We start from the raw sequence: 21,052 nt of genomic DNA, 5'->3' as shown, positions 1-21,052 counted from the left end.
GCGTTCCACATGAATCAATTCTGGACAGAGCCTCGGCATAATCCCCGCCAGCCTCGCTATGACAACTTGAAGGAGAATTCGGCGGCTGAGTGACAGCAGACGGAGAACTGACAAGGCAAAAGACTGCAGGACTTTCCTTTGCTTTTTTTGCCTTTTTTTTTTTCTTTTCCCCCTCCCTCCCTATCCCCCCACTCCACCCCCGGTAGCTTTTTTTGGGCGCAGCTCGTTTGGGCGCGCACGCGTCCGCACGCTCGAGTGCTCGCACATGTGTGCTCCCGGAGCGGGCCAAGGGGCTTTGCGCTCTCCTTGCACCCAAAAAGACCCCTCTGACCTTACTGCTGGGGTACCCCAGCCCGGGGGGTGCTCGGGGCTCCAGCCAGCTCTCCCGTCCTGCCAAGCCCGAGCTGACTCTGCATTTTGGGGGGAAGGCGCAGGGGGAAGAGCAGCGAGCGCAGGTGGGGTGGGGGGTCCCAAGGGTGCCCACGCCGGGGGTGCCCAGCTCACGCACCAGCCAGGAGCCCGCGGGAGCCACGGCAGTGACCTCCATGCAGGGCTATGGCGAAGGAGGACACCTCACCTGCACCTGGAGCATCGGCTGAGGTTTTCTGCGGCTTTAGCACAGCCCCTCGGGGGGCAGGGGGCAGCTGCAGGACCCCCCCCCAGAGCGGGGGGCTCACAGCATCCCCTGCGAGGCCGTGGGGGTGCGGGCGGGGGGCTGACAGGGGCAGCAGGGCTGCAAACCAGCCATTAAGGCTTTAATAACCCCGGGCTCGTTATCCGGGGGGGGGGTGTGATGTGCAGCCTGGCTCTTCCAATCAGTCCTTTGCTGTGATCACCCACATGTGTTCCCAGTTTGCTTTCGAGGGGGTCCCCACACCTTCCCCCCCCACCCGGGGGTCACCGCCTGGGCCGGGGGACCAGGACAGGGACCGGCAGCTCACCGCCACGCCGTGCCGGGGAAGCAATAGGCAGAGCAGGGCTGGTTGGGGCACGGGTGGGCGTTTGTGGGGAGGGGGCCAGGCGGCGAGGAGCTGCTCTGAGATAATATTTAAAGATTACGGTGGTTAAAGATGCTCCTCCGGCCCTGCAGCTAAAAGATGCGCTAATCACCTCCCTGCGCCTGGTGCCGCTTACCCCTGCCCTCCCACGCTCCTGCCTCGTTAGGTAAACGGCGTGTATTATTAATAATCATATCAAGAATAAAAAGTGCTTTTGTCACCTCTGGATCCCGCTCCTTTTCGGGCTCCCCTGTTCCGGTTCCACATGCCTGCTCGGGGAGGCAAGAGGGATAAAGGAAACTAATTAAAAATTGCCAGTGTCTTATGTTGGAGCATTTGGGTGCGTTCAGTAGTGAAAGACAAGCGTCTTGTTGCAAGAAAATCAATTTTACAGTTACAGGAGCAGAATAAGTAGAGGTGGTGCGTTAAAGCAAGAGGATGAGCAGGGGCTCCGAGGGTGCCAGCTCGGCGCCTGCCGCAGGGGTGCGGGACGAGCCGCCCCGGGGGTGCTCTGGGTACCCCCATGTCCGCACCCTGAGCCTGCCCCGGGGCGCTGGCTGCTGCGGAGCCACGGCCGCTCCCCCTCAGCGGCGGGTTTTGCTCAGACCGTGGGGTTTTTCACCCAAAGCAGCTCTGCAAATCAGCCCGGCGCCGCAGCCCGGGCTGGCCAGCCCCACGGGGAGCGGGGGTCAGGAAAGCCAGAATTGATCCCCAAAAAGCCCCCCCCCAGCATCGCCGCGAGGTGCAAGCGGGGCTGGGGGTCGTCCCGTCCCGACCCCCCGGCACGTCCCCGCTCCCGCTCTGAATCCATTACCCAGCCCCGCCGCACGACCCCCATCTGTATTTTCTGTACATCGCCTGCCTCTCCGCAGGCATGTGGCTAAAACCGATTGGTTTCCTCCACAATTTCACTGTCTTTTGGGGGTCAGGAAAATGGTAAACAAGGCAATTATCCTTGGCGGAGGGGGTTAAACGCTCCCCACCCCGCGCAGCTCTCCGCCCCCCGCCCCTGGGTTTCCCTGGTGCTCGGGACAGTTATCGGCTGCCTGGAAATGGGGGAGCAGCAGACGGGGGGCCCGAACCAAAATGACTTTTATGTTAAACTGGATGCGGGCAGGCAGGGAGCGGGGCGGGAGCGCGGCAGGAGCACGGGCGGCCGCGGGGGTCCGCTCCGGGACCCCCCCCTTCGCTGGTACCGGGGTCTCTCTGCTGCTTCATCGCCGCCGCGGTGACCCCTCCTGCGTCCCCTTCCCGGCCCCGGCAGGATTTTCTTTTCTTTGCTCGTCACACCAGGACAGCGCCGATCCCTAATCCTCAAATCGTCCCTTGCCGGTTTTACATACATCTCTAAGCTCCTCATAATAGATTTATTTAAAAAAAAAAAAAAAAAAGAAAAAAAAAGGGAAGGAAATAAAACCCCCTCTGTGGGTTATTACAGGATATTTTTGTTTTAATTGAAAACTACTCCAAGCACAGAGGGCCGGATCCTCGCCGGTGTAACCCACTTGGAGCGATGAGACCACTTTACGCCGGTGCAGGATCTGGCCCGCCCTGCCGGATCCCACCCCGGCCCCTGACGGCTGCTGTCAGGAGCATCCTCCGGCCCGGCCGGGGAGCTCGGCATCCCCGAAGACCGGGGACGTGAGGGACCGCGGCAGGACCAGCCTGGCCAGGGACCCCCAGCGTCCCCCCACCCGCCCGGGGGGGGTTTTGCAGCCTGGCACCCACCGTGCCCCTCGCACCGCCCAGCCCCGTGGGGGGAAAGGAGAGGCCGAGGCTGCCCACAGGCGGAGGGGAGCACCCCCCTGCAAGGGCACCCCCTCCTCCCGCACCCCCTCAGGACAGCCATTAATTGCAGGGATGACTTTTCGGCCGAGCCAGGCTGGCTCAGCCGGGATTGTCTTGTTTCTCTGCACCAGATTGAAAATCGATACGGGAGAAAATTGAAAAATACACATTTGGGGTGACAGGGAGAGGGACGGGGGGCACCAGGTACAGCCGGCGCCGTCGTAACGGGCTTCGCACGCCCGGCGGGTGGATAAATCGTTCCTTTCCCTGGGAAAGGGGAGCCGAGGGGGCCGGGACTGACCGGCTGGTTGTGGAGCGCAGGATGGGTGCCAGCGAGCCGCCTTCCCTTCATTAGGATCCGTGCCGCTCATCCCCTTAACAAGCCGCCTTGGAAGCCTTTGAGCGCTTCCAGCCCTGCTGAAGGCAGGAGCCGGCTCTGCTGCTTTCCCCGGTCCCCGCCTGGCCCCGCGGGGCCGGTGTCCCCGGGGGGGGGAACCGAGGCGGTTATGGATCCCAGCGCTGCCGTAACCGGGGGCCGTGGCTGGGCCGCCGTCGGCAGAGCCTGCCCGGCCTCTCCTGCGGGCAGCGCAGGGCGGCCGCTCGCCTTCCTCCCGCTGCGGTGCCTCGGGTAAGGGCAGCGCATGTGCGGGGGGGCCACCGCAACGCCACCGTGCGTGCACATGTGGGCGTGCTGCAACATGTGTCTGGGCGTGCTGCAATGTCAGTGTGTGTGCTGCAACATGTGTCCGTGTGTGCTGCAATGTCTGTGTGCACGTGTGCGTGCTGCAACATGTGTCCGTGTGTGCCGCAATGTCAGTGTGCATGTGTGCGTGCTGCAACATGTGTCCGTGTGTGCTGCAATGTCAGTGTGCACGCGTGCGTGCTGCAACATGTGTCTGGGCGTGCTGCAATGTCAGTGTGCACGTGTGCGTGCTGCAACATGTGTCTGGGCGTGCTGCAATGTCAGTGTGTGTGCTGCAACATGTGTCCGTGTGTGCCGCAATGTCAGTGTGCACGTGTGCGTGCTGCAACATGTGTCTGTGCATGCTGCAATGTGCGTGCACGTGCACCAGTGCATACTGCAACACCTGTGCGCAGGGGACACAGCCCTCTCCACGCCTCGGTGTTCACACGCCGTGGGTGCCCTGCCAGCCCCTCGCTGCCCCCCCGGCCCCCGCGGGCAGCCCCTGCCCTGGACCCCGTAGATGGGGTTTGCTGGGGCATCGCCGGCGCAGGGGAGCGGCTGCATCACTACCCAAACTTAATGAAGTCGCTGAGATGGTTTCTTGGAGTTTGCTCGGCCGGGTTTTTTTTGGAGCGAAGTTGCCTTGAAACCCGGTTCTCTGCGGTCTGGGGAGAGAGGGAGGTGTCCGGGTGAATTAGCATTTACGTAGCTGTGCCTTGCATTTCAAACCCCCCTTTATCTCTATTAGCACCTAATAAAGACAGAGCTTTGCTCTAATTCATAATTATAGCACTGGATGGAAATATTTGTGTTTCTCTTCCCTGGGAGTTTGCCTCCAAACCCCTCAGCCAATTTGGAAGGAAAGATGGCCGGGTTTCCCCCGGCCAGCGCTGGGGCCGTCCCGCTGGCCAGCGAGGGGCTGCTGGGGCGCCCGCGCGTGGGGCAGAGCTGGGGGCCGCAACTGTTTGCACGAGGGCTCGATTGCACAAGGGCTACTTGCACGAGGGCTACTTGCACGAGGGGTGCTTGCACGAGGGGTGCTTGCACAAGGGGGTGCTTGTACAAGGGCTCAGCTGCCCGCACGTCCCTCGTGGCTCCCGCCCGGCCGGCTGCAGGGGACACAGCGGTGGCCCTGCTGCACGCAAGCCCCTGCCCGGCACGGCCCTTTCAGAGTCCAGAAGCCCACTGGGCTCAAAGGGCCACCCTCGCCTCGCTGGCTGCGGCCACCCAGGGCTGGATTTGGCCAGCAGCCGTGCGGGCAACCGCCAGGTCGGCCGCCCCGCCGCGGCTCTGCCTCAGCCGTGCAACGAGCTCGTTGTGGATTCACGGCACTCCCTGGCACAAATGGGTTTAAACTACCTTAAGTGTTTCAGCAGGGAACTGGCGCTGGCGGTGTAACACTGTATTACCGCAGCATTAGGAGGGAAGTATTGATCCTAATCCCCTGGTTCAAAAATAGGATTATCAGAAGGGGAGGGGAGGGAGGGGGTGCGGGAGGATGCCCCGGCCCCGGCCCCAGCAGCCCCGGTCCTCGCGGCGGAGGAAGGGGCTGGGGGACCACAGTGGTACCGGGATGCCCCTCACCCCGAGATGGCTGCATCCCCCCCTGACGCCCCACGGGGATTCAGCCACCCCGGGCTCCGCGGGAAGGGGCCGAAGCGGCGTTTGGGTGAGGGTGAGCTGTCGTCGCAGGATTTCTCCTCCTGCAGATCAGGTCGGCGTCTCCTCGTGGCAGTGACCGCGGCATTAGCGGTTCCATTTGACTGTCTCCAGATGCATATTTCCACTACCCTGAAAAGCCATCCTCCCCGATCAATACCCGCGCCTTTAGCCCTGATTGATTGATTGATAGAACAAACCACCGCCAGCTCAGCCCCTGCTTTCCCAGGCCTGGGGGGCTTTGCTGGATTTCTGCTACATTTTCCTCTTGCTATTACTCTTTCTTTTACCCTTTGTTGCCCGGCGAGGGGGGAGCAGACCCTGCCCCGTGCTGCCGGCTCCTAACGGGGTGGGCTGCCAGGTTCTGCGTGAGGATGGGGCCGAGCGGGGCTGGGGGGGCTGCAAAGCCCGTGAGAAATGGGGTTGCACGGGGGAGCAGATTGCACCGGGAGAAGGTTGCACCGAGGTGCGGGTTGCACCGGCAACAGGTTGCACCGAGGAGGTGCCGCCGTGGCACGGCTCCCCGCGCCGTGCCCCCTGCCCCCCGGGAGCCCCCCGGAGCCCCCCGGGCCGATGGCAATGGTAGTCAGTCATGAAAGGGGGAAACGGATTCACTCGAGTCCTCTGGTGTGCGTCTTATTGCCTGTGACACCGGCCTGGATGGCTGCTGATTATTATAGATTAATGCATACGATCGAGGCTGGGGATGGATTCGGGGCTCTTCCGTGCAGGAAAAGAAGAGGGGGGGGTCTCTGAAGCCCACCGTCCTGCCTCCCCCATCCCAGCCCTGGGGTTTTCTCCTGCCGGCTTGGCCCCGGCTGCCGGGCTGAGCCCCCGCGGCACGGCCGACCCCTCCTCGGCTGTTTGCCTCTCCCTGCCTGGCTGACTCTGAATACAGTTCGCGTTTCACTCCTAATCTCCTCTCCTTCGTTTTTAATCCCCTCTCTCCTCCCGGGCTGCTTTTCCCTCTCCTCCCTCGCCTCCTCTCCTTCCCTCTCTCCCTTCGCCCTCCCCCTCCCCGCAAGACAAATTACCCTTAATGATATGCTGAAGGCCATGACACCCATGTTGTCTCTTTGTCATCCTTCCCGATGCAGCGTGAAGAGATAATACAAAATGCGGCACTTCTCTGCAATTGAGCGCCAAGACAACTTGCTAATCCCTTAATAACGCGGCGGCCAGGCCCCATCGGCTGGTGGCTCCCGCCGCCGCATGCCAAATCACCGCCGGCGCTGCCAGAGGCCGGCCGTGCCCCTCGCCGGCGTGGGCGCGCGGTGCGTGCCGTCTGCCGGGGCCGTGGGTCCCCCCGGCCCCCGTGGGTCTGCGGGGGGCAAAAACCGCAATGAACGGACCCAAAAGGATGCGGCGAGAAGATGGGGCCATGGGGGTGTCACGGGGCAGCGTGGAGGGGGCGGCTGCCGGCCCCAAGGTTAAAAGGGCCGTACCCCTGCGGGCCTGATCCTGACTCTGCTGGTGCCCATGGAAACCCCATCCCTGATGGCTGCTCTCGGTCTGGCCCCGCTGCGGAGCAGGGCAGGGCACGGCCTCAATGTGCATCAACCCATTGCTCACCAGTGGGGCTCTGGGCATCCCAGAGGGGTTTATGCCCTGTGCCCACCCCCCAGGGTCCTTCTGGGGGACGAGCACGGCTGCACCCAGAGCATGGCTGCACCCAGCGCATGGCTGCACCCAGGGCATGGCTGCACCCAGCGCATGGCTGCACCCAGCGCATCGCTGCACCCAGCGCATGGCTGCACCCCGAGCATTGCTGCACCCAGAGCACGGCTGCACCCAGAGCATCGCTGCACCCAGCGCATGGCTGCACCCAGAGCATCGCTGCACCCAGAGCATCGCTGCACCCAGCGCATGGCTGCACCCAGAGCATGGCTGCACCCAGCACATGGCTGCATCCAGAGCATCGCTGCACCCAGAGCATGGCTGCACCCAGCACATGGCTGCATCCAGAGCATGGCTGCACCCAGCGCATGGCTGCACCCAGAGCATTGCTGCACCCAGAGCATGGTTGCACCACGAGCATGGCTGCACCCAGAGCACGGCTGCACCCAGCGCATGGCTGTACCCAGAGCATCGCTGCACCCCGAGCATGGCTGCACCCAGCGCATGGCTGCACCCCGAGCACGGCTGCACCCAGAGCACGGCTGCACCCAGCGCATCGCTGCACCCCGAGCATGGCTGCACCCAGCGCATTGCTGCACCCCGAGCACGGCTGCCCGGGACGGGGACACCGGGGCCCCCGAGGCCGGCATCCCCCCGCCCCGCGCTGCCCTGACGGACAGAAATTGCCACTTAATTTCCGGCTTCCTTTCCCCTTCCCACCCCCGCCGTGATTTACCTCTCCCCGGAGGAGCCCAAAAGCTGTAAACACACTTTTATTTGTCAGTTGTATCCCTGCAGCCGGCGCGGCTGTTGAAAAGGTAATATATGATTCCAGTCCTCCTTGCTTGATGATGTCGGGATTAGGAGCCCTACATATTTTATAGAAACCTCTACATGATCTTCCTTTATAAATCATTTAAATAGGAGTGTCTTTTCTTGGTGCGTGATATAAAATATTTACCGGAGTGGATGAAGGCTATTCATCCGTGTTTACCCTCCCGCTTTCCAAACAGCTCGGCCCGGCGCAGCCCTTCGCCGCCTGCCAGGAGCCGGTTCCGCGGCAGCTCGGCCGTGGCACAGGGAGGGCGACAGCCGGGACGGGCTCCCTGGGGACGGGAGCTCCCGCCAAGGGGAATTTTGGGGGCTGGCGCCTTCCCCCAGCTCTGCTTTGCTACAAAAAGAAACGATTTTGGTACAGCACCCCCCCCCCGTAGCGCCCACCAGCCCCGTGCCAGGGCGTGCTGTCCTCCAGCCTGCAAAACTGGGGTCCCCCGGCAGCTCCCAGGGCCGGACCCCCCCATCCCCGCTCACCCCGGCACCTGCCCAGCCCCGGCTCCAGCCCCGCCGCCTCCGCCGCATCCCGCTCCCCTCCCCATTAGCATTCATTGCAATTCTTTTCATTTGTTACCTGGCAGGGGAATGAAAACACGTTGTTCCCCCCAGCAGGGTGTTTCCTACGGCGAGCCCCAACTTTTCAATCATTTCTTGGCACCGCCGTGGCAGAGAGCGGCCCCCCGCCCCCCGGGCAGGAGCCGTTGCTATTAAAAGGCTCACCCAGGGGCACGTGTTTTACATAAGACGCCGTGTTCATGCTGTGCAACATTCGGGAGGATCATGCTGGAGCAATTGGTCCGAACATAATGCCGGTTACCTTGCGAGAGAGGAGCTCGCCGAGGGGAATGGATGCTCGCTCCGTGCCTGGGGGAGAAATCGCTCCCCGGCGAAGCTCGGGGGGCTGGCGGGGGGCAGGGATGGGGATGCTCGGCGCCTGCTTCGCCTCTGCCGCCAGCCGAGCCGGGCTCAGGCCGGGGGGCAAAGGGGCAGGGAGGGTGCCCTGGGCGCAGGCGAGATGCGCTGACCTCCCGAGATGCTCTCACCCATCGCTTCCGACGGATGCTCCCACCCCCGGGGGCGGCAGCAGCCCCCAGGCCACCCCTCCATCACCCTCCCCGCGAGGCCGCCCTCGCCCCCTCCTCTCCCCGGGGCAGGGGAATTAACAGCCGAAGAAAACGAAATGTTTAGTGGCCCTGAAAAGTTTCATTTCCTGCGAGCAGGGCCCCGCCGAACGGCACGTAACGGAGGCTGCCAGCGCTGTGCGCAATTACACACCCGGCTGGCTCCTTGCATGGAAATCGATGGCCGCAAAGGGACAGCGCGGGGGGGTCCGCGCACCCGACCCCCCCCCACCGCCCGTTCCAGCCGCCGCCGGCACCAGGCACGGCCCCGCATCCGGATCAGCCGGCGCTGGTGACGCTCGGGGAGCGGCGATGGGAGCCGGCATCCCTCACCGCGTGCGACGCGTCTCTGCCGCGCCTCAGCGCGCTCCCCGCTCTCCTCTCTCGCCCGATTTTCATAAATCATCCCCCCGAACGGGTATTTTCCTGGGTGCTCAGCAGCCGGCAGCTTCTTACATGAACGTTGCGGGTTGTATCGCTTGTAGCTATCAGGAGATAAGGCTGGGGAGAGGGAAGGCTGACGTGACAGCCAGGGAGCAGAAAACAAGCAGCGGGGACGGCGGGTGCCCCCCGCGCCGCTTTATCAGCCCTGTCCCCCCCCCGCCAGCCCAGCCGCCTCTCGCCATGCGGGATGCACGCTCTTACCAGAGCCGTGCCGAAACGGGGCAGGAGCCCTGCGCCGGGAGCTGCCGGAGAGAAGCGACGGAGCCTGGGAGGTGCCAGCGAGGCCGCGGTGAGCACAGGGTGCTGCAGGGTGCTGTGGTCCCCTGCGTGGGAGCGGGGGACGCAGGGACGAGCCCCCCCAGCCCTGCCGCAGCCGGGTCTCTGCTCTGCACGGCTGCTGGGGGATCGCGGCGGCAGAGGGAGCCGGATGGCCACCGTGTGACCTCAGTGGCCACCGTGTGACCTCGGTGGCCACTGTGCAAGCTGGCGCATCCGGGAGGCTCCTCTCTGCAGCATCCGCAAGCCACGTGCAAAGGCCCAAGGCCACGGGGGACGCAGGGAGGCGAGGGGCAGCCCGGCCGCTGGGAATTCTTTTAAATGGAGCAAATTGAAGGCAGGTGCTGGGGAGGGGACGCGGGGCAGCTCGCAGGGAGGGAGCCCGGGGGGGGGGGGCAGCGTTTTGGTGGGTGGGCTGGCCGGAGCGGGGGTCAGAGCACTGGGAAGGTTGGGGAATCCAGCAGCAGAAAGGATCGTTTTTAGCACGGGGTGCTCCCAGCCTCGAGCCCCGGGGAGAGCTCGGCTCAGCCCGTCCTCACGGTGAACGTTTCCCTCGGTACGCGGCTGCATCCCTGCGCGAGCAGGCACCAGGCTGGCCCTTCCGCGGCACAAATTGGGAAAACCCCGCTGCAAAGCACGGCAGGGATCAGACCCGCCCAGCTGAGCATCCCTGCTCTGGCTGCGTTTCGCCTGCAGGCTTCGGAATCTGGAGCAAGAACAAGAGGAGAGAAGCCGGAGAGGTGCCAGGGGAACCGGTGAGCTGCTGGCCAGATCCTGAGCCTCACCGCGGTGTAAACCTGGATGATATCACCGGGGCTGGGGAGGCTACACCCTCCTGAGCAAACTGCGGATCGGGCTCCTGCGGCTGTAACTTCGCAGCGGGGCGGATATTCCCCGGGCCAGTGGAGCACGGTGCGCCCGCAGCCTTCGCGGGATTCGAAGAAAAAGCTGTTAACGCCGCAATGCTGAAATGGCGCAAGGAGCGGCGCCCGGCGGGGACGCGCAGGAGCTGCCCCCCTCGGAGAGGAGGCAGGCAGCTGCCGCCATGGGGGCTCGGGACCCCCGAGCTGGCCCGGGGCCGGCCCCGGTGCCTTTGCACTGGAGCGGATCGGGAGCACCAACGCAGGGTGCCGCAGGGTCGCAGCCACGGGGCTGTCACCACCCAAAGGTGCCCTTGAGGCACAGCCGGGGTGACCCAAGGCCAGCACCCCCACAGCCGCCCCGCGTAGACACGAGCTTTGTCCCCCCGGGATCGCAGGGAGCAGCTCCCGCCACCGCCTCTGCGGCCAGACGCGGGTCCGGAATTGGTCGGAGAGAGATGGAGCCGAGCATGTCCCGGGCTGGGAGGAAGAGGAGGAGGAAGGTGCAGACTCGTGTCCCGATGAATCGGTGCAGCCACAGCCCGCAGTAAAGCAGCCCTTAGCGCAGCGCAGGGAGGCGAAGCCGCGTCTCCGTCGGCCCCGAATCCCTGACCGCCGCCGTAACGGGGCTGTCGACCTCGGGGGCTGCCGGTGCCCACGCGGCTGGAAAGCCCCGGCAGCGACGACTTAAATGGGTGCTAGCGGAGACTCCGGCCTGGAAAAACCCATTTCAGACCGCGCCAGCCGTACGTGACGCCCCCCCCGCTGCCCGCGGTGCCGGCTGCGCTCAGGGGCATCGCCCCGGCAGCTGCTCTGCCCGTGGTTGCGGCCCCCCCCGGCCCAACGGCCCCCCACGGCGAGGGGGTCCCGGGGATGCCCCAGCCCAGCCCTCAGCCCTGGCTCCCCTGCTCCAGCCGCTGCCCTGGGGGTGCCGGACCCCCACTCGTCCCTGTGCCCCCCGTCCCCCCCCTCGCCCCCCCCGGCTGCCAATGAAACCCCGACTGCAGCTGGGACTAAGGGTATTCGGGGGGCTGGGGGGAAGCTCCCATCGGGGGTCGGGGAACCCCCCCGGGGCTGGGGGCTCCTTCCTTCTCCTTCCTTCGCACACGCCGCCATGTTTAAGGACGAGATTTAAGACGTGTTTCATTTCTCCGGGCCAGCGTGCAGAGGAATTCTTTGTTTTCCAGCAGTGCCAGACCCTTCAGGTACGGAAGGAGATGGGAAACCCGTCCCCGTCCCCCGACGACCCGTCTGCTGCGGCGGGTTACCCCCCCGCCAACACCGCAGCCTCCAGCCGGGCCGGGAGCCGCAGATCCCCCGCACGGTGACGCGGATGCTGCCGATGGGATCACGATGCTCGGGAAGGGAATGACCCCGGCCCCGCTCGCTGCAGGGGGACGCGGCACCGGGACCTCGAGGGGCTCGACTCCACGGTGCCTGCTTCAGCCCCAATTATCAGCCGCGTTAACGACCCGGTTCCAATCACCCGTGCGCCGGCGTTGGCAGCACGCGGGCGCTGCAGCGGGTCCCCGCGTCCCCTTTGCACGAGGCTGCCGAGACCCCCGAGGCGCAGGGACCCCCGTGCATGTGGGAGCCGCAGGGACCCCCGTGCCCCCACCCAGCCCCGGCTTAAACACGCCGAAGGACCGAACGGCGCCGACGGGCGATGTCCGCCGGGCGGTAGCTGGTGGTGCCCGGAGCGGGGCCGGCCCCGGCGGGATGCAGCGGGAAGAGCACCCGGAGCTGGAGCAGCTCTGCATCACCACGAGTCCTTAAATCAAACCTCTGCGAGAGAGACGGGCTGATCTGAACGATCCCTTTCAGGCCTTAAAAATCCCTGGCTCTGTAATTAATTACTAACGATGATCCGTCTCAGCCTTGCGCCTGCTATTTTTAACTCCGTATTTCTAAAAAAATCATGAGTCAGGCCTCAAAAAAACCTACTGAGTGGGTCTGAAAAATTGCCTTTTTTTTTGGCAAGTCGCTGCCGGGCTCTTTCCCCGGCCCTTTTCTCTGCCGAGCCCAACGCTGGCAGAGCCGGCAGCGGCCGCAGGGCTCGCCGCGGCACCCGCCTCCCCGGCCGTCGGTGCTGGTATTTCCCCTGCTCCTGGCACACAGATGGCCCTTGTTAAAAAACAAAATTAGTCTTTCACCCTCTCGTGGCAAACTTCAGAGCCTCGGATCAGCTGTACGAGCCCGAATTAATTAACAGCGGATTGTTCCTATTCTGCTAATTATGCTGAAAGACGCATTAAACGCCGGGAATGAGCACGGGCCGCACAAAAAAGTTATTTAGTACTTCAGGGAAAAAAGAGCGGGCGAGGGGGTGCCCTCCCCCCCGCCCCGCTGTGCCAAGGGGTGGGAGTTGCGATAGGGGCTTAGTTAGCGATAGTTGCGATAGCGTTAGCGAAGGGGGCTTGTGATGCCTGTCCCGGCTTTGGTGGCCTCCCGGGACGTCACCTCTTGGTGGCCCGATGCCGCCCCAGCACTGGGGAAACTGAGGCAGAGGTGGGCGAGCAGCCGGGGCTGCGGCAGCGCCCGGGGAGACACCGGAGCGTCCCAGCCCCGAGCGCCCACCCGCCAGGCTGCATCGCCTCCAATAATTAAGTACTATCAACAATTGCATATTAATTAATTTAATATCCATTATTATTCATTAACGCAGTAATTAAATCCTTCCCGTAATTAACACACCACGCAGCAGAGCGGTCTGGCGTCTCAGCCCCGTCGCGCCGGGGGAGAGGGCCGCACGGGGAGCGGGGACGGAGCCGAGTGTGGCCGCCCCGGTGCTGGCATTGGCCCCCCCAGCTCGCCCCGGCCGGCGGCTCCCGGTGCCCATGGGGGGCCAGACGCCCCCCCCGGGGACACAGCGCGGCTCAGCCCGAAGCGCCGCGGCGGCGGGAGGGAAAGTCATTTCTGGAAAGCAAGGGCCTCACACGACATTTATTTGTATTTTATTATAAAAAAATACAGACTCCAAAGGGGGCGGCGATCCGGTTACCATCCGCACGACGCCAGGACGAAAGCGACGCGTCCAGGGACGAAGCCAGGCGGCACCGGGACCGACGCGCAGAACCAGCGCCGCGACGGGCGGCTCCCGAGGGAGAGCCCGGCCCCAGCGAAGCACCCCCAGCCCCAGCACCCCCCGCCCCGGCTGCCGGCCCCCCCCAGCCTCGCTGCCGCCCTCGCCTTTCCACTCTCCCACAGTCGCTGTACACAATATAGATATTTATATATATAATCTATATATATATAAAACACCGAAGGCCAGGTTTTGTCGTCGCTGCTCCTACACGAGCCGGCACCGCGACGGCAGGCGGGTGCTGCCGGCTTCTCGCCGGAGCCCGGCGGGTGCTCAGTGCCCCTGGTGGGTGCTCAGTGCCCCCGGTGGGTGGGTGCCCTCCCTCATCCCCCGGACAAACACGGTGCTTTCGTTCGCCTTCGAGAACCACGACCTGGTCTGGACACACGGGGACGGGACGGCAGGGAATGTGATTTTTTTTATTGTTTGGATTTTTTTTTTTTTTTTTTTGCGTATTTTTCGGATGGTCGAGATGAGCTTATTGCGAGATTTCAGCTTCCTAGTCTAAAAAATAAAAATAAAATAAAAATAAAATAAACCCTTCCATAAAATTCATTCTCAACAATACATTAAAAAAAAAAAAACCGCTCACAGTACAGCGCTGTATGTACAGGGGGGGGCCCCCCCGCCGCGGGGGGGGCTGGGCCGCGCTCGGAAAAGGCGCCCGCAGGAGGGGCTTCGCCGTCACCCCCGGGGACCACCGACCCCCCGGGGTGTAGGGGGGCTCTGCGGGGTGGGCACAGGACCCCCCCCTGGGTGGGACAGCCCCAGATTTAAGGCGAGGAGGGGGTCAGGCCCCGGGGCTGCGGGGGGACCCCCTCCTTGGGGACCTGGACCCCTGGGGTCAGGGCCAACCTCGGGTCGGGGTTTTGGGTGGGTTTTTCTTATTAATGCAAAGAAGGAAAAGGAAAAAAATCCCCAAGCCCGGCCCCAGAGCCCCGGGGACACCGGCAGCAGCCGGGGGACGAAGGGGCGACCACGGGGAGCGCCGCGATGGTCCCGCATGCGGCCACTGGCCCCCCTCGGGAGGGGCTCTCGCACCCCCAAGGCGTTGGGGGGGGGGACGCGGTGCGGAGCAGAAAAACCTGTGCCATGGGCAGCGCCGGGGCCGGCACCCTCCTCCTGCCCCGGCGAGCTCAGCCCTGCCACGGACGGGGACGCCAGCCCCGGCGCCAGCCAAACGCCCTCGGAACGATCCCAGCTGCTGGGCGAGCCCGGCCCGCCGGCTCCCAGCGCCCGGCGGTGCTCCATGTGCCGGCCGAGCATCCTTGGTGCCGGTCAGCCATCCCCGGTGTTCCCGGTGCCAGCTGGGCATCCCCGGTGCCGGTCAGCCATCCCCGGTGTTCCTGGTGCCAGCTGGGCATCCCTGGTGCCGGTCAGCCATCGCTGGTGCTCCCGGTGCCGGTCAGCCGTCCCCGGTGCTCCCGGTGCCGGTCAGCCATCTCCGGTGTTCCTGGTGCCAGCTGAGCATCCCCGGTGCCCGTCAGCCATCGCTGGTGCTCCCGGTGCCGGTCAGCCATCGCCAGTGCTCCCGGTGCTGGTCAGCCATCTCCGGTGTTCCTGGTGCCAGCTGGGCATCCCCGGTGCCCGTCAGCCATCGCTGGTGCTCCCGGTGCCGGTCAGCCATCGCCAGTGCTCCCGGTGCTGGTCAGCCATCTCCGGTGTTCCTGGTGCCAGCTGGGCATCCCCGGTGCCCGTCAGCCATCCCCGGTGCCAGCTGGGCACCCCCGGTGCCGGTCAGCCATCCCCGGTGCTGCCCTTGGGTGCGTCCAGTTTGCTTTGCCGCCCACTGAGCCGCCCCGGGGTCCCATGGGGACAGCGGTGACATCCATGGCACGAGTGGTGGGGACAGGGTCACCCCCCCAGGCGCTCAGCGGGGGCTCGTGTCCATCCGGGCCCCCCGTCCCCGCGCCTCCGTGGCAGGGGGGGGGCAGGGGAAGCGCAGCACCGCGACGTCCTGCTGCCGGAGCGAGGGCCGGGCTGGGGAGGAGTCTGGGACAGGGGGGCCGTGGGCACCATCGCTGGCGCCCATCTCTCCCGGCGCTGCCCGCGGCCGGGCGAAGGCAGGGTGCCGCAGCCACCCCGGTGAGGGGCTCCGCGGGAGGGGGCTGAGCCCGGCCCCGTGCGGGTCAGTCTGACACGGGGAAGCCCGGACCGAAACAACCTGACAAATAAAAATAAAAATCTTTTTTTTCCTTTTAAAAAAAACCCCAAAAAACCAAACAAACCGCCCCCCCCCCCCCCAACCAAACGAGGACTCTATATTTGGTCTGGAAATGTAAAAAGCGACATCCAAGAGGGAGGGTTGGCACCAAGTGAGCCGCAGCGCAGGGACGGGAGCTTTCGGCGTGCGCAGCCAGGACCCGTCCCGCAGGGCGGCCCTTCACCGTTCCCGGCACGACGCCGCGGCGCGGGCGGCCGCGCGAGGATGGGGACTTCACGTGGCGGCAGAATCCCGGTGAGCTTCTCGCCGGCAGCACCAACCCTCCACGCCGGCGACCTCCCCGGGCGCTGTCCCGCTGCCGCAGGGCTCAAACGCGATTCGGGATGGCCAGGATCCGTCCCCGGGCTGCTCCTTCCCCCCGGAGCCGCTCCCCGGCACGGCGGCGTCGGCGCTACGAGGCCAGGAGCGTCCAGACGACCGGCACCACCACGAGGACGGCGTGCGGGACCCTGAGGCTGCAGCAGGAGTTGTTGCTGGTGAAAATGGGCTCCGGGGACTCGTAGAGGGAATCGTCTGCGGAAGGAGAGGAAGAGAGGAGGTGGGAGCCGGGGGCAGAGCCGTGCCGGGGGCAGAGCCGTGCCGGACGGCCGCGCTCCAAGGCGGATCCTGCCCTGGCAGAAGGGGGGTGATGCTTGGCACCCCAGGGGTCCCCTGCGGCGAGGAGTCGGGTAACCAATCCCTGCCCAAACCCCGGCACCGTCTCAAGATTAATGGGATTTTAAAAATAAATAAAGGACTCGGGGACTCCTGGCTTCCCCGAAGGTGCCGCTGCCGGACATGAAGCAGGGACACCGATGCACGGCTCCGGGGACGTCGCGGGATGGGGGGGGCTGAGGGTGCCCTCCGGGGCTGGAGGGTGGGCGAGGGCACAGGGCGCCCCGGTCCCTGCCCTCTCAACGGGATTAGGCGGCGTTTCCCCCTCCTAAGCCCCCCTGCCAGCCCCGTCCGCCGCAGGCGGGTGCCGTCGTGCGAGGGGGATTCGCTGCGGCGGCTCGGACGTGGCCGGGGCCGGACCAGCCCGCGTGGGGCAGGGGCACCCGCTCGCCAACAGCCCGGGGGTCCCGCAGCCAAACCCTGACTGGCGGCAACCCAGAGCACGCGGGGGACCAGTTAAATGATGGCTGTGGCTGTTAACGCGCTCCCCGGGCTCCTCGCATTAAGGATTTTTACGGAGCTGGGAAAAGCAGAGCCTGGTCCTGGCCGGGGGTGCTCCATCCCCCCACGTACCCAGTCCCCTCCTGGAGGGTCCCTGTGCGGGGTCCCCCCGTGCCAGGCGCTTGCAAATGAGGTTTCAGGGACCCAAGCGCCCCGGGGTGCCCAGCCCGGGCGGGCCCTCGGGGAGCCCCCGCACAGGGGCGGCCCTTCCTCTCCACGAGGCGGCGGCGTAACGAAATCCCAGTATTATTAAAATACTAAAAAATAGTACCAGGAGAGATTCCCCCCCCCCCCATTATGCCCTAGTCCTGAACAAAACAGAATGATTTTTTACAGATGGTTTCATTACATTGGGTTTTATTTTAAAGCCATGCAAATAAAAAAAAAAAAAAGACAGACATCCTTTTAAACGGTGACATTTCGCAGGCACTCAGCCCTTCCCCAGGGAGAGCTGCTGCCATTTGCTAATTACACGTTAACAGGAGAAGAAAATTATTAATTTGTTTTTTTAAATGGCTGAGTTATTTGATTCTGAAAAGTAGCCACTGTGCGGAGATTATTATTCCCCCCCCATCTGAAACGCAGCAGCAAACGTCCACCGCGCCGCCATGCGCCCGCCGCCGCCCAGACAGCTCTGGCCCCATCGGGGTGGGACCCAGGGCACCCCGTCCCCCTCCACGGCCCCCGGGACCACCGGCCCCCGAGAGCCCTCGCCCCCGCACCCCCGGCCCCCCCCCAGCTCACTCACTTGTCGGTCGAACGTAAACCTTCAGCTTCAGGCAGGGCCTGTCCACCATGTTCGGGGGGGACGCGGCTGCGGAGAAGGGGAGAGAAGGGGGTGGGTTGGGGGGGGCAGCGGCTCGGCCCCCCACCATGAGGATGGAGCAGAGACACCCCCCCCCCGAGGGTCCGCGCACGCCGGGACCCCCTGCGGCACCGCCGAGCTGCCCGGGGCAGGGCAGGGAGATGCTGCCCAGGACCGGTGAGGGGGGGTCCAGAGTCGGGGGGCCGCATCCTGCGGGGAGCTGGAGGACGGTGACTGAGCTGCCCCGCAGCACCCCCAGCACAGCAGAGCCCTCACCCCCCCCCACCTGCCCCAGTTTATAGTGGGAGGGAGGGAGCAGCCCCAGCCCAGGTGAGCCCAGTAAAGGGTCCCTGATGGTCCCAGCACAGCTGGAGCTTCCCTTCGGGGACAGGGGCCGATGGCTCGCGTGGCCTTGGTCCCGTCGCTGCGCTGCGGAGGGCTGGGAGGGCACGGGCAGGGCTGCGCGGCGCTCCCCGACCAGGCAAAACGGGGATACGGGCGCAGAATGAAAATAATCCTCACTGGGAGAGCGAAAGGGAGTAATTGCAATAATTATCTTGGCGAAAGTCCCCTCCAATGTGTGGTTTTTATATACATGTTTTTAAAGGAATTTAATTTTCTTTTCTCTTTTTTTTTTTAATTAAAGAAGGGGAGAGAGCATTATTCGCAATAAAGTTTAATTTCAGCTGGGGGGGGGGGGTTGGGATGCTGCTCGCCCGAGAGGCAGCACCACGGGGCCAGCGCTGCCCGGGCACACGCGGTCCCCTCCGCCAGCACCCGGCCACCACCGTCCCTCGCCCCCGGCGGGGGCCCTGGCAGGGATGGTGACACGGGGGCCACCTCCGCCGCTCCTCGGGACCCCTCGGATTTATTTTTACCGAATCAAACCGTGGGGCAGCTGCAGAGGGGCTCCCGATCCCCACCGGGTCAGCGTCCCGCACCCCTGCACCCGGGTCAGCGTCTCGCCCGCGCCACCGGCGCTCCCACGCCGGGCGCAGCCATTTTGGGGCGATGCCGGGGATGCCGCAGAGCCTCCATGGGGTTGTTTTATTTTTTTTGTCCCCCCTTCCCTTTCTGTCTCCTCCCTGGCGCGACGCCCCACGGGGGAGGGAGAAGGTCACGCCAGCCGCGCCCGGTGCCCGCCGCGCCGAGCCGAGCCGCACCGCGGGCATCCCGCAGCAGCTCCGTCCGCCGGCTCCATCCCCAGGGCCAGCCCGTGCCCTTGACCCGGCACCGGGAGCACGAGCGCGTCCCCGTGCCGGCGAGGTTAATGGCATTCCAATTTGCGAGCTCGAGGAGGAGGTAATTTCTTTTCTTTCATGTCTGCTAAATACGGTTCCTCAAAGAGGCATAATTTCTAATGTTCCGCATGACATGAATTCTAACCGGTTTAGCAATGATCAGCTTCACCATTTACTTCTGTGTAATCTCTCCCTAACGACATTAAAAATAAAAAAAAAATAGAATAAAACGGGGCGGGGCGGGGGGCGAAGAGAGAGTTGTCGATGCCGTTATTTCGCCAGTGACATTTTACAGGGGGAGAGGGAGAGGGGGGGGGAAAAGGTAATTTAATATAGATAAAAGGAACAAATTAAGTGGGCTGAAAACAGATGCTTTAGGAAAAAGGGGGAGAAATAATAAGGAGGATAAGCGTGCCGGCTGGCTCCTGCGCGAGGAGAGAGGCGTCCCTGCCTCCCCGTGACACCGTCGAGTGCTTGGGGGTCACGGTTTCTCTGTTTTGTTTTTTTTTATTATCCTTTACTGATTGCCAGACTCCCAGCGCCTGATCCGAGCCCCATTAGCTTATTTTTCCATGGCTCCGGCGCGTTCCCGAGGAAGCCAATCCAGCTCCTCTCCCCCTCCCCTGCCCCGGCCCCGGCGCCCGGCCGCTCCGGAGGCGGAAATTCAAGGAGGGGTCTGATCCGCTCCATCCCGGGGGTCCTGGTCCTGCGACCGGCGCCTGCCGAGCAGTTCCCCGCAGAGAGCACGGGAATACCTGGGAGCGTGCGGGAATACCTGGGAGTGTGCGGGAATACCCAGGAGTGTGCTGGAATACCCGGGAGTGTGCTGGAATACCTGGGAGCGCGCGGGGCCGCGGTGCAGCACCTTTACTGGTGCCTGGTGGTGGTCCCACGGGGATGAGACCAGTGTCCCCATCATCCCGCGGTCCCTGGGAAGTCCTAGTCACCCTCGTGGCCACCCCGTGCCCACGGCTGTGACTCAGCCCCGGCGAAGGCTTTCGGCACCAAGCGTGCGCCGGCCGGGATCTCCGCCTTGAGCCAGACGTGCCGGCGCTGCCGGCACAAGGGCAGGGCTGGGTTTGGGGGGTTTTGCAGCGTTTTTGGGAGGCCAATGCAAACCGAGCCGCGGCTCAGCGTCCCGGTCCGGTCTGCACCGCGGGGCGATGCGGGGGACGTCCCCGGGACGCGCGTCCCCTCCCCGCCGTCCCCTACTCACAGATGTAGTAGTACTCGTGGCCGGGTCGGAACTCGAAGCCCAGCGAGAAGGGGGTGAAGAGCTGGAACTTCTCCGAAAACTTGAGGGGTCCGTTGGGGGAGTCGGGGCGGTTGCACTCCCAGCGCTTGAAGCCCCTCTGCCGGTGGTCGCAGGACGCGTGCCCCTCGTAGTTGACCATGTAGAGGATGTACCGCTCCATCCGCTCGGGCAGCGGCTCCTCGTAGTGCGGGCAGTAGATGTCCAGGTAGTCGTTGATGCTCACCTCCACCGTGTAGTCCCCGCGGTGAAACCTGCGGGAGAAGCCGGCGTCAGCGGGACCGCGTTTCACCGGATCCCGCCGTGGGGACGCCGGAGACCCCCCGGGCACGCCGAAACCTTGGTTTGACCATGACCCAGGGCCTGATCCGGCCCAGCCCAGCCTTGCCCACCATCGCCCCCCTTCCAGGCACCCCAGCCCCTGCCCACCCCAACGCCCCCATTAACCCACAAGATTAACCCCGAGCCTCTTTGTTTTACGCCCGATAAACCGGCTTGGTAGCAAGTCACAAAAAAATCATTATTCACGGCGACACCGTCGCAGCCTCGGCACCGCTGCAGCTGTGCGCCGCAATCCCAGTGTAATTTGCGTTTCTGGCACTGATTATCTGAGAGATTAAGGGATTAGCGGGGCTGGAGAACGCCGCGGCACACGCCGGCAGCTCCCACCCGGCAGCCACCCCCCCCGCCCCGGCTCCTCGGGGCGACCCCTGCGACCCCCCCATCCCCAAACTGCCCCCCGCGGGGGGACGTTGCAGACCCCCGGCACCGCAGCCGATGAAGCTCACCGGCCAAACTCCCCCAGGAGCCAACCTGGCAGCTTGGCTTCCGCCCCCTCCAATGTCAAATGCACTTGCTTTGCTAATTAATTTGAGGCCCCCCCACCTCAGCACGCTCGGGGCCAGGGGACACCCCACAGCCCCAGGGCCAGCGCTCCCGGACCCCGAGGAGCAGCCCTGTGGCTCAGCCCTGGGGTGGACAGCGGCCGGAGGGGTCAGCGCGGCCCTGGGT

At 64.4% G+C, this 21,052-nt stretch overlaps 1 protein-coding gene across 1 annotated transcript in view; it reads right to left on the bottom strand.

Moving 5' to 3' along the window:
- Positions 1-15,096: 15,096 nt before the first annotated feature.
- The window catches only part of EFNA2 (ephrin A2), a 47,840-nt gene continuing 41,884 nt past the window's right edge, over positions 15,097-21,052 (bottom strand). Inside the window, 3 exon segments of the mRNA XM_075175557.1 lie at positions 15,097-16,101; positions 17,492-17,557; positions 20,006-20,295. Of these exon segments, the coding sequence (XP_075031658.1) occupies positions 15,980-16,101; positions 17,492-17,557; positions 20,006-20,295 (478 nt within the window). The 3' untranslated portion in view covers positions 15,097-15,979.

This window comes from Calonectris borealis, chromosome 28 (assembly GCF_964195595.1).
Source record: "Calonectris borealis chromosome 28, bCalBor7.hap1.2, whole genome shotgun sequence".
NCBI lineage: Eukaryota > Metazoa > Chordata > Aves > Procellariiformes > Procellariidae > Calonectris > Calonectris borealis.
The sequence above is the reverse complement of the archived record's forward strand: the minus strand, read 5'-3'. Positions and strand labels throughout refer to the sequence as shown.